A 13,626-nucleotide genomic window follows, 5' to 3' on the forward strand; every position below is an offset into this window, starting at 1 on the left:
CACAAAATGGTTTTCTAGGCACACAGCACTTAATATAAATGGTTCACTATTGGAAATACTCTCCAACAAAAAGGCAAACAGTCAGTCTATGGAAACTTCTGTGTTTATTTCAAAATATTCCTGGAACACATTTGTGACAAAATAGGCTTGAATACAGTGATGCTTGGAAACCAGACACAACAGAGATAGTACATGCTGTACATCAAGAGTTTCTTCAGTAATCAGGTATTGCACAAGCCGCTCATCTAAAGTATGTTGCACAGTGAACACCATGTATTATTACTATAAGTGTGCAGTGTGAAACTTCTGCTCTGGCAGTTCAGAGCAGAGGGTTTGCCAAGGACAAGCGGACAAAATTGCCATTCCACATGAAAAATGATTGTGCAGGGTTTAACTTGAGAATTGTTTTTGTGAACTGCGTCATTCATCACAGGCTGGTGGATGGCGGAGCCCTGGGCGACAGGGACAAGGTGACTGTCACTGTCTCATTATTAGGCTCCCCCTGAGATGAAGGCAGCTCGCCTCAGTGCTGACTCACGCTATAACACGCAGCCCCCATCTCAGAGTTCCTGGGAACGCACTTCACACATCACACTTTTCCTTCTGAGGCTGAAGTGATGTCATTATCAGTGCTTTATATAACCTTCTTTTGTTCTTCTACCTCCGTTTTATCTAATACCATGCAGTTTCTATTATCACACTGATACAGTGCTATGTAAATTTACATTGAAGCTAGTCTAAATTGTGTAATCTGTCGGGTTTTTCTTCTGACAACCAGAGGTGGAAAGTAACCAAAAACAAGTACTCTCCTTCCACAAGTAAATTATTCAAAAACTTGCACTTTTTTGAAGAACAGCACCACAACACCACAGCCATGCCAGAGTCTACAGCCATGCTAGCAGCTCTGTGAAGCTGTGCTCAAGCACAGTGGAACTTTGAGCTAATTGCTAACCGCTAATTCCTGCAGCACGCTAACATGTTCACAAAAACAGCGCTAACATACTGATGTTTCGCAAGTTTATCGTGTTCACTGTCTTATTTTTGCCTGTTAGCATGCTAACATTTGCTAATTAGCACTACACTACGGCTGATGCTGATGAGAATGTTGTTAGTTTTGCAGCTTTTTGATCGGAGAGGAAAGCATTGGACAAATAATAAGTTTGACCCAATGAAAGAAACAATGCATCACCAGAATTACTACAATTCACTCTCAGGACATTTGAATGTGTGCACCAAATTTCGTTTGCCATCATTTATTGAGTGGGAACCATAAATGTCTGTTCAAAGTGTAGTCTAGGAGATGTTTATCATTTCACTGGATAAGTGATCAAGGAATCATCAAAGTCAGTCGGATTCATCCTCTGTGAACCATGAATTTGTACAAAATTTCAATCCATCAAATAGTTCATATATTTGGACCCAAATGGTGGACTGGTGAAATGACAGACTGACATCACCACCCATGAAGTTGCTAGCGAAATTAACTGGCGGTCGATCATACAATAGGATGGTCCTTCCACATTGCTCGTACGGTTTGTATCTACCCTGAGAAGTCTTTGAAAGTGCTGCTATTGTCGGCCTGCCTCAGTTATAATAAAGAGTAAAATTAAGAGTACTTCTTGAGTAGGACAGCAGTACAAGAACTTGTCACTTTCCACCTCTGCACACAACAGTTTCTAAGGGGATGAATCTCAGCACCATCATCATCATCATCATCATCATCAGGTGCTTCAGACCAGGATGCAGCATGGTTGCTAAGGGGAATGTCTGAGTCTCTACATTGTTGATCAGTGCCTCGTCTAACGCCTTACAAATGGTCTCCATCAGCTGTAACTACATGCAGATATGACTCTGGTACATGAATCACAGAGACGAGGACGGACACATCAGGAGTCGCGCTGTGTGCTTATTTGGTAAGGACAGTAAGTTACATACAACACACGTTTTTTTCATATACAGCAGTAAACAGCAGTGCTTGGTCAAGACTAGATGCTTTGGGGGAGGGTGGGGGCACGGGTGGATGAGTGTGTATGGCATGACCGGCCGTTCTGGACAGGAGAAGGGATCTGAACGGGGCATCGCAGGGGGAAAGAAGTGGGGACAGGGATGGTCTCTGTTCCTTTATGAGCGTTTGAGTCTTGGACCCTTCGCTGCTTTGTTTTTCTTGGCCGGTCCTCTCCTCCAGCTCTCTCCTCAGGCCTTTGCTTCACTTCTTCTCCGTTCCCTCTGTTATTCTCTTTTATCCTCTCTGCCTGCGCTCTGGCCCGGCTCATGTGTTGCACTTGCGCATGCTGGATCGCAGCATCAGAGTACACTCCTGAGGGACTTCTGGGTTTTCAATCATGCGTTGCCACAGCCGCTGTTCCTCCCCATATGAGTCCATCCAGTCTACTTCGTTCCCGTAGCTCTTGCCTTGAGGGGGGAAGAGACAAACACATAAACATTTGTTTTAATTTGTTGGAGCTTCTAGACAGGCCTGAGGACATTACAACACATGGGCTCTGGATATTAGATGAAGAGATATCTGTGTAACTTTCTAAATATAAATGAATGAATTGATGAAGCTTTATTATTGTGTCATGCCTAAACCTGCAGCCAGCTAGCCAAACTGTGGTTTTATGCGGGGTCATGGTCTAAGCTTTTCATAGGAATTAAACAAATTAGATATTGCATGTTAATTAGTGAGCTTTAGAGGTGCTGGTAGGTGCATTTTGTTACCTTTGAACAGTGTCTATGCTAAGCTAAGCTAACTGGCTGTTGGCTCTACCATCAAATGAAAGGGTCAGACAGAGAGAGATTCAAGACTGTCACAAAGACACTGAAAATGACTACAAAGAGACACAAAATGATCACAAGAGACACAAAATGACTACAGAGGCACAAAATGATTACAAAGAGACTTGAAACAACTACAAAGAGACAAAAAAATGATCACAAGCGAAACAAAATGACTACAAAGAGACTTGAAACAACTACAAAGAGAGACAAAATAATCACAAGAGACACACAATGACTACAGAGACACAAAATGATTACAAGCGCAATATAAAAAATTGATGTGTTCCTTTATCACTATAAGTACATAAAAATTCATTTTTGATGAGAATATGTCAGGACATTTCAGTGTTTTGTCAGGCCATTTCATGGAAAATAGACTCTCCTAAGTCATTGTACAGGACAAAAGACCACAAGCGTCACTCTCCAAATCTCACAGCTCACATAATCTGCTTTCCCCTTTGAATTTTGTTCAGTCTGCAAACCTCTATAGCTGGATGACGAATACCAGCTCTTAACTGTGCAACTAAATATGTTTTGTTTTCAGATAAGTGAGAGATTTGTTAAGATTCAGGACTGTTGTTTGGTATGCACAGAGTATATGTCCTTAATTCAGGGTTTTACAAGATAGTTTCATGTCATTCCTCTCTTCACTTGAATAAAAGCGTACTTGTATGGAGTAAGCATTACAGCACAAATCGTTCCTGTAGATATACAGCATCAGCCGCCTCAAAGTTCTAGAAAAGCTCTTTAGCCCTCTGAGAACAGTGCAATGTTTCACAGGTTTTAAGCACCTTATTTGAAATTCTGAGCAAGACTTTGACCTTATAAGAGAAAACACACACCTGTGCCAGCTCCGAGCCTGACTCCTCCCAGGAATACATTGCTGGCCAGGGCCTCTTTGTCCCACACAGTGAGCTCTAGGCAGACGTTGTTGAGGTCTCCGGGCTGCAGGCCGCAGTAGGTGAAGGTGTGGTTCCACTGCGGGTTCACAGTGCGCCGCTCCACCACTGTCTTGTGCTTTGTTGACTTGTTGCTGTCAGGGAGGAGGTACCTGGGGGAAAGAGTGAAACTTTAATTTATGTTTTTAAAAAACCCCTTATATATAACAAGGGAGCCAGGGACGGGGCCAGCAGGGTGGCAAGTTGTTGTTGGAAAGTAAATCAAGAGAGAGAGAGATTCAAGACTGTCACAAAGACACTGAAAATGACTACAAAGAGACACAAAATGATCACAAGAGACACAAAATGACTACACAGACACAAAATGATTACAAAGAGACTTGAAACAACTACAAAGAGAGACAAAATAATCACAAGAGACACACAATGACTACAGAGACACAAAATGACCACAAGAGACACAAAATGACCACAAGAGACACAATATGACTATAAAGAGACTTGAAACAACTGCAAAGAGACGCAAAATGACTACAGAGACACAAAACGACCACAAGAGACACAAGGCGACTACAAGAGACACAAAATGACTACAAAGAGACACAAAGTGACCACCAAGAAACACAAAGCAAATACAAAGAGACAACAAACAACTACAAAATGATGCAAGACCTCAAAAGATCACAAAAAATGCAAAATGCTTGGGGAGGGTTAGGGGCTTTTTACATGTCTGTGTTGAGGGGCTCATTGTTTCATCAACTGTCCATGGCTGTGTTTGGATTTACAAATAGAATCTATTTATCGACATCATTTCATATTAGACCATTTAAAGTTGTGTATTTGTCTTTCATTCATTACACCAAATAACTTCATAATGTGCAGTTTTTTATTGCCAAGAATTGTGGCTTTAAAAGTGAGTTTTAACACATTTTGACTCGTTTTTACTGATGTGCCCCTTCTTTAAAACTACTGCCCCCGTTCAACAGTTTCTAACCCGTCCTGAAAGGGAGCATCTCACCCTTTCACAAATGGATCAGAGGTGCCTCCAGACTTGACAGCAGTGAGGTTTTTGGCTCCTTTGACTAGCAGCTCAACCATGCCCCCTTTAGGCAGAGTGAAGCTGCTCGTCTTCTTGCCTTTCAGGAACCCTTTCTTCACTGAGGGGCCCACATGGAGAGAGAATAAACAACCTTCAGATCAAGGCTCAGGTTTATTATGTAACGCTCGAGAAACAACACAAGTGTGTAGTAAATGCTTTAGACATTTAGGAAATGTTAACATAGTCAAAAACAAAATCAGATCAAAAAGAAAATCAACCACAACTGTATATAAGTCAATCAATTAAATATTAGGAAAAGTCAACAGAATCAACAGATTCATTCAACCATCGGACGCCCTCAACCTTTTAGCAAGTCAAGCAATGTCTACTTCATCAACACTATCCAACAACACTGGTCACACATGTGTTCTGACCAGGTCAACCTGTAAATGTTTTATTTGAATGATTCATTAAAAGCCTGGTGGTAAAAACCTCCAGTGATTCACAAGAAAAAAGGCCACTTTCTAATAACCTTCACAAAAACTTTGTACATTTTAATAGAGTTTTATAAATGGTTAAATAATAATGTAATAATGCTCTACAGAGAAGTTATAAGCATTAAGAATATGTTTCTCACATTCTAATAAGCCATAAAGACTGCATGTCATTTTTAAAGGATTTTAGTTATTTAACCTGCAGTTATGAGTGTTAAGAGGCTGTTAATAAATGGACTTAAATGATGTAATCAGTCAAGGAGATTTTTGACTGATTTTTTAGTGGAATGACAATGTGTTGTTGCAGGGTTGTCGAAATTACTGGAAATTGTGGAGGATGTGAGTGCAGAAACAACATTTTAGGTCAGATGGTGAAGAAGAACAGTTTAAAACTGAACTCTGTTGACAAGCAGCCTGCCACTGGTGGGTCGCTCATTATTACAGACTCACGCTGCACAGACAAATATCGGTCAAACCTGCAAAATCTTTCTAATTGAAATTCTAGTGAGGATCCAAAAGTTTCCACAAATGTGCCAATGAAATAAATATATAAAACATCTGATAGAGTGGTTCAGCCATAAAAACATGGAATCTTAGGTTTGAAATTTTCACTCAGTGCAAACATGAAACAAACAGAATATACTGACTATGATACTTTAAAGGACCAGTGTGTAAGTTTATGGGCTCTATCAGTAAAATATGGCAGAAATATAACACAATATTCAGAATTATGCTTTCATCAGAGTATAATCACCTGAAAATAAGAATTGTGCTTTTGTTACCTTAGAACAGGGATCGGGAACCTTTTTGGCTGAGAGAGCCATGAACACCACATGTTTTTGAATGAAATTCCAGGAGAGCCATACAATATGTTTAAAACTAAAAATACAAGTAAATGTGTGCATTTTATGTAATTTCAACACTTTTTAAAGTAAGTCTTAAGTCTGAATTCTTTTTAATAACATTGTTATGCTGTTGCTAATTAATGATGAGTATTTCTTTAATAATTACTAATTAGTTAGCTGACAGCGGGATTAACGACAAGCCGTAGTGCGCCCCTTTGCGCATGCGCACATCGACCGCTATTTTCGACAGCAAAATACGGCAGCCTCACTTAAACAGTGCCTGTCACTACCTGATCTGTGGCCGTCAAAAGAGCCACATCTGGCTCGCGAGCCATTGGTTCCCGACCCCTGCCTTAGAATAAGCTCTTTGTATTACATTTGTGGAGTCGTGTTTTGGTGGCGGCTGTAGGTTCTCAAACACATGGAAGGCGAGAGGTTTTTCCAGTCTGCAACCTCACCACTAGATGACACTAAATCCTACAGACTGGTCCTTTAAAGCTACTTTAGGAAAACAAATGGGGGAAGTCAGGATCTAACTTTATCTGTATGTCAAAAGTTAGATATTTGTTGTGAAGGCAATTATTTGAACAGTTTGTTTCACGTCTTTTTAAAAAAGTTAAACACAATATGAGCCTTGAGTTATGAATGTACCTTGTACTTGGTCCAGGGGCAGCATGAGGTTCTTCTCTGCAGGTATGTACTTCAACACCACAGTCAGTTCTCCTTTGTACTGCATTGTGGAGTCTATACTGCCCTCCACCTACACAAACATCATTTACAATCCTCTCATACACTTGTGTTTGTGTGTTTGCATACTGTGGACGAAGAAGACAACATGTGTGACAGCAGGCTGATTTGCAGTCCTACCTTGGGCTGCAGAGCGTACCACTCCTCGATTTGGGAATCAAACTCCCAGGAGTCGAAGGTAAGCTCGACCTCTCCCAGGAAGCTGTTGTGTCCGAAGCGGTCATGGTGCCACACGGAGACCTGCAGGGTTCGTGTCTCCAGCTGCGAGTGGCTGATCACATACTAATCAACACAGGACAAACACGAGCCCAATGGTAAAAGCGTTGAGTTTGAGTTTGCATTTGAATTCACAGAAAAGCCCTTGCACATGTGGGCTTATTACAGCTTTTCAGCCACTGACCCTCAGATTCTCATTGAAAGCAGGGTTAATGGTGTTGGCCTTGATACTTGTCTTCCTCTTGCTCTGTCGTGACGTATCCGGCAGGAGGTACGTCTTCACATAGCTGCCATGAAGAGAAAGATGAGTGAGTCAGTCCGGCTCCATTGCAGGTGATAGAAACTATTCCATCTAGTTTAGACCAACATGAAATATTGGCTACCCGTGGTTTACTACAGCAGATGCTCTTCTAAACGACTATGGAACAGTAAATATAGTGGGTCGATTCTGAACCACAGAATTTACTGGAAAATAAACGAAACAACTAAAACCAAACGCTGCAAATCGAATTAAAGGTGCTCTGATGATTCTGGTAGGTCACCCTTCATACATGATGGCATCGACTCTTTTCCACAAAGTAAGGAGCTGATCTATTTCTTAACAACATCTACCACTGCAGACCTATTGAGCACTTATTATCTGGGTGTCTGTGTGTGTGTGTGTGTGTGTGTGTGTGTGTGCGCGCGCGTGCACTCTTACGCGTCCGTGCGTTGCCTCCTCTCATCTCCTGTTGCCAGGTTGTGACACTCTTTCACCAGGACATTGAGAGCACCGGTCTTGTAGCTGTAGCTGATGTTGAGCAGGATCTCGCCGCTCACCCTGGCGTTGCCATAGTCACCAGTCTCACTGTACATGCTCATCATGCTGTTTATGCTACTCTGTCAGGCAAAGAGAGAGGGAAACGCGAGAGGGGGAGAAGGTCAAAGGAGAAAAAAAAGTGTTGAATATGTAGGAAGAAGACAAAGAGCAACACATGTGTAGCATAAAAGAGCGACAACAACAGCATCTAAATTATTAAAGAGCGCTGATGAAATATGGTAGAAATAAAAGAGTTGCACGCCTTTATGAACTTGAATGGAATAAAATCTGTGGCAATACACGGTAATGTTACGGGTAAGGCTCATGCCGCTTGAAATTGCTCATTGCTACAACTGCATCCCCACAAGGCTGTGTATGTATATAAGTCAAAGCAGCCTGCTGGACACACAGGGGAGATGAGGGGACTCTGGCATAGAGGACATGTGAACAGAGCTGCTCTTAGTGAAACTTACCTGCATTAAAAAATGCTTGAAAAATAAATTGTGCATGTAACAGGTTTGCAGTTTGTATCATGTCCACAAATAAGGCATTATCTTTGTTACTCGGTCTGGAAAGTAATAATGGACGGTTTAGTTTGGAAGGGTTACAGCATATGAAAGCATGCAGTGGGTCAGATGTGTGAAAGTGAAAGGATGAGGTGGAAGCACATAAGTGGCATTGATTTCCATGTGGGATTCGTGCTTTCATAGTTTCTCTCAGTACACAGTTACATGTTTCTTTCTTTTCTTTTTCTCTTTTTTTTCTAAGGTAATCTGGCCAGTCCCTCTTGTTTATGCGTGTGGTTGGTGGGGTGGGGAGGGGGCATTGGAGAGGTTGTGGGTTATCAGTGTTTTTTCAGCTCAATACCACTGTTGATGTTTTGGTTTGACTGCAAACTAACAACTGCAAGATCACACCTTATTGATCAGCCTGCCAATTATTTTCTTGATTAACATATTAATCATTTGGTCTTTGTCACAGTTTTCTAAAGACAAATGGCTTATTTTGTTTCATCAGCAGTCTAAAACCCAAAAGCTACTCAATTTACTATCAGGGAAGACATAAGAAATAGGAAAAGCAGCAAATCCTCACAACAGAGAATGAAAAAATAAAACACAAAGACAGCTCACTCAAATAACGGCCAAATTAGATAAAAGGAACATGGAATGTAAGAGGATAATCAGAAGAAAACAAGAAAACCCAAAAGGCAAAAAAGTAAAATGCATCACAAACTCCAGTGTTTTTAAGGAGAATGGGAAGAGCTGCTAATTAGAGGTGTTATTATTAGCAGAAACATCCAGAAAGTTAACTTTACTCTGACTATGGAGCAGTGGATCTGTTGACCTGTGCGAATGCCTGAGTTTCAGATTGGCAAATTAAAAAGTAACAATTCAAACACAACAAATCAGACAGCATTAAGACCACAATAGCCTGCTCATTTTGTGTACCTGCAAAAGCTATTTAACCTAATCATTACAACCACAGCAGGTAATTTTGTCTGGAAAATGTCTTGGGAAGCAGACAAACATGACTATTGCAGCTCTGGGCAGGATATAACTGGTGTAATCCACTGATAATAATGCTGTTCTGGAGAGCGCTGAAGTAAAGACGCCAGGATTGAGCCACACTGTGCTGCTTCTTCTGGAAAGTCTACCTCACTTATTTCCTGCAGGGAGCCAGTGTGACACACGACTGGTTTAATGTGAGGAGCTCAGACTTAATGGAAATAGACGTAGCTAGCGTCGCATTAAAAAGAGCAAATATGACACACACTGAGCACGCAATTATATATAGAATATACTGATATATTCAGGAAAGATCAGTATACATTACTGAATGTAATATTTGTGCTCTGGTGCTTTGCGGCTGATCCTTCACTGTAATGTTGTGGTGAATATAAATGCATGCACAAACGTCACAGGGGGAGACTTACAGTCTCAGCATCCGAGTCAGGGACATTGAGGTACCACCTTCTCTCTGAGCCAGGAGTGGAAGACTAGCGGCCGATTCATTAAAGAGATGAACAGGGGAAGGCAGGAGGGAGAAGAAAAGAGGAGAAGGAGAGAGATCTGAGCTCTTTGATCTGTTAGCGATAGAGGCAGACCCCCAGCGCAGACCCCCAGCCCCCGAGGAGGAGCTGCAGAACCCACATTACACACGGTAACCATGGTGATTATCAGAGGAAACCACAGAGATTACAACTCATCTGGAATCATCTGTGAAATCATCATGGAAGCACACAGGGCAACAGTCAGAATGAGGAAGAGGAGTCGTTCGTCCATGATGTTTTCTGTGTCTGTGAAATCATTATGTATTTATATTTTACAACTGCTTCAAAGTCATTTCATTCATGCATGTGAGGTGGCTACGGGGATGATAGAGGGTGAAACATCTCTACAACTACTGGATGGATGCAACAAAATGTGGCACAGACCCCACTGGATGAAGCCCATTGACTTTGGTGACCCTCTGACTTTTCATCGAGCGCCACCTGCGGGCTGATATTTGCGGCTTTGAGTGAGACATCTTGACAGCTGTTGGATGGATTGCTCAAACTGAACTGTCACAACTTTGCTGACCCCTTTCTTAGTTTGGCAAGTGCTGGTTTGATGGCCAAACCTTAAAACTAATAACATTCCCATCAGCTTCAGTTGTTACACAGGCAGGTGTTTCTATTATTTTGTCCACTCCATTTATATGGCAGGCAGGCAGGACTGTTGTATTAGACTGCATTAGTTTTAGCTAGGTGTACCTAATAAACTGGCAACTGAATGTATATTTCATTCTGATTCATCAATGGAATAAATTCAAAAGAACATTTAAGAGGTAATGGAAATTGCACTGTTAAATAAATGATTTTAATTCTACTTCAGCAGTGCTTTTATTATCCACCCAAAGCCCTCCATGGACTGAATCATGTAACAGAGAGCAGAGTATATTAGAGCTTTAATCAATGACAGACTCAGCTACGTATATATGCATATTGTCCCTCATCACGTCCAGCCAATAACAGCTCAGTGATGGCTGTTCATCATTTATGAGATGGCATGATAAGTGTCAGACAGGCAGGACATCTGTCTCGCCTGTTTACCTGTGCAGTTCGCACAAAGACACACACACACACGCACACACACAATAAATCAAATATTTCGGCCATTTAAATAACTATATTTTCTGCCAGATTAAGTGCTTTATAGTTGCTTAACATGTGTGACCAAGTGAGCTTTGCTAAGGGCCCAAGTGTAAACATGTGAAATCTGGTAAATAAAAAAGGTACCAATTTAATATGTGTGATGAATGAATGCAGGTAGTTTTGGTTTTATATGGCCATGTTTGAAGATAATTTCCGCCTCCACCCCAGTACAATCACTTTCAGTTCAATGATATTTTTCTTTCTCCTGCAAAGGGGGAAGCAGTTACAATAAAAAGTGTCCACAGCGAGGTCTGTGGATCATATAATATTGAGTTGTGCAGTTTTAAACGTATTTTCTTGTTCCTGTGAGCATCGTAAAATTCCAATTAGCTCCACCATCCTTTGCCAAAAACAAAACAAAACAAAGACATAAAAAACTTGGCACATTAAAGCAAAATTATCTGCATAGCAACATGTGACATAATGTCCCTTTTGGTAGCTGGTGTGAATTGACCGTATAATATGATAAAAACTGGAAAAATTTCCAAAGTACAAGAGATTGTACGCTACATGAACCTACAATAAAATGTTTTGACTGCAACACGTTCTTTTCGTATACACAACCACCATAATACTCCACATTATCATACTACAAGTCAAGTTAGCTTATGTAAATGCAGCAGGCTGCCCAAACGTGCTGCAGTGGTGGATGTTCGTGACGCGAGCCGTCCCCTTGCCCTGAAGCTCACACTATATTTACACAGTCAACAGCGGAGCATCCACGCCTCACACACCAGGTGACAGCGAGTGTACGGTATGTGTGTCTACAGAGTGTGCATGTACATGTTTGCACTGTGTCAGAATACAGGACTTCCCAGATCTGTTTTTGACATTTCTGTGTTTGCGCTTGCTGTAACATGGGTGGTACCGTTGACACTGCGTTGCTGAGGCGACGGCTTGGAGTCTTGCTGTGGGCCGACATCAGGGCGTCGATGTCTTCCTCTGCGTCCTCATCAGAAAACTCCTGCGGATGACAGCATTCACATTTAATCAAAAGGGAGATGGCATCTGGGAAGTGGGCCAAGCGTCGCCGTACGTTGCACGGCTTTCCACAGAGCAGCGCTGTGTGGGTGGGCTTCCATAAATTCAATCAGACAAGTCAGGACAGAGCGTAATAATTTGTTTACTCTCATTTCACACACAAAATCACAGTGTCATTGGGTTCGCAGTAGACTTGTGAGCATGAATGGATGAGTAGGTAAAAAAAATGCACGTGTGTGTGTCTCCGTGAAGTGCTCTGAATGCAAATGAACACTCAGTGAGCTCAGAGACAAAGCAGCCCTATACTGACCATCAGATCCTCCACCTGTTTTCAGCCTACAGCCGTTTAGATGCTTGTCATGCTCTTTGAAGTGAGCTCTGAAGTGAAATTAGCATTCAGCCCCACGTCTGACGCATCACTTTGGGCTCATCAGACTGGACCCACGGATCCTGAGCTTGATGCAGACGTTCAGTGTAGTACATGTATGGATGTAAAAGGTAACGGAGTCAAAATGTGAATTTCAAACTCAGCTGTTGTTCTGGTTGTGGTCCGTGGCAGTTTTGTTGCAGAAATCAAACATGTGATCAGTGTGCGGGGATGCAGCTGCAGGAGGGAGAAGGGATGGATCGCCGCTGCTTACGGTTTCGTTGAGCCCGGGGACCGAGCGGCTTCTGAGACTGAGGGCGTCGTCACTGGGTTCAGAACCAGGAGCTGACAGGTCCATCTCTGAGCGACTGTGATCTGGGTGATTAGTGTAAAAGAAAAGGCAGCGTTGTTTTAGTATTTCAGTGTAAAACTAGAACCAATGTGTCAAATTGTTATTCTGTCTCGACCCTGATTGGCTGTTTAGCTTTACTTGATTGTATTTTGCACACAGTGGATGTGCTCCATCAACCCCCCCATTAACAATAATGACATGAAGGTATGTCAGTGGGATTTTAAGGGGATAATAAACAGATAAATTAATGGATTTTAGTCCATAAAGACCTTTTAATGAGTTATATGCATGGTTTCATGTGTACTTAAGGGGTTAAAAATGGAACGTCAAATCATATCATATCATCAATCATATGGGCTGTTTTCATGAAGGTGTTTTTGTCTTAAGGGTCATTTTGCTACGACACAAAACACCTTGATCTGAAATATAGGGTTTGGTGTGTTTACAGAGGTAAATTAGGAGTACCTCCCAGTATCTTAAGGGCCATGCTAACAAATGCAGTTTATGTTTGAGTAGATAAACAAAGTTAAATTTGTCCCTTCATCTTTTGTTTTTGTGTTTTGGTTTTTAAAGGGCTTTTGAGGGAAAAGGGGAGATTTTAATGGTTAGAAAGCCAATCTGGAAGGCTCTGTTTCGTTAAAGAGATACCCACCCGCTTCGTCTAATTTTAAGAGAGAAAGTGAATTTATTTCCCAATATACTAAAGTACTCTTTGAAACGTGTAAAATTCATAAACAGGCAAAAAAAAAGAAAAAGAAGAAAGTTGATCTAGATTTTGAAATGTAAAACTAATTAGAAGCATAACTAACAAGCTGGCAAAACTGAGTGTAAAGCTGCAGGAGGCAGCTTTCTCATGAGTCTTTGTCAGAAATTTTAAAACAGTGAGCATCCGAGGATCTGAAGACTCCTCCAGGGA

General features: G+C 41.5%; 1 protein-coding gene across 1 annotated transcript in view; it reads right to left on the minus strand.

Moving 5' to 3' along the window:
- Positions 1-124: 124 nt before the first annotated feature.
- Positions 125-13,626, minus strand: part of sytl5 (synaptotagmin-like 5) — a 36,916-nt gene continuing 23,414 nt past the window's right edge. Inside the window, exons 9-17 of the mRNA XM_041950640.1 lie at positions 12,633-12,733; positions 11,879-11,974; positions 7,719-7,897; positions 7,203-7,305; positions 6,923-7,084; positions 6,707-6,815; positions 4,696-4,834; positions 3,621-3,829; positions 125-2,412 (exon numbers count right to left, since the gene is read on the minus strand). Coding sequence (XP_041806574.1) covers positions 2,270-2,412; positions 3,621-3,829; positions 4,696-4,834; positions 6,707-6,815; positions 6,923-7,084; positions 7,203-7,305; positions 7,719-7,897; positions 11,879-11,974; positions 12,633-12,733 — 1,241 coding nt within the window. The 3' untranslated portion in view covers positions 125-2,269. The remainder of the gene's footprint in view (positions 2,413-3,620; positions 3,830-4,695; positions 4,835-6,706; positions 6,816-6,922; positions 7,085-7,202; positions 7,306-7,718; positions 7,898-11,878; positions 11,975-12,632; positions 12,734-13,626) is intronic.

This window comes from Chelmon rostratus, chromosome 13 (assembly GCF_017976325.1).
Source record: "Chelmon rostratus isolate fCheRos1 chromosome 13, fCheRos1.pri, whole genome shotgun sequence".
NCBI lineage: Eukaryota > Metazoa > Chordata > Actinopteri > Chaetodontiformes > Chaetodontidae > Chelmon > Chelmon rostratus.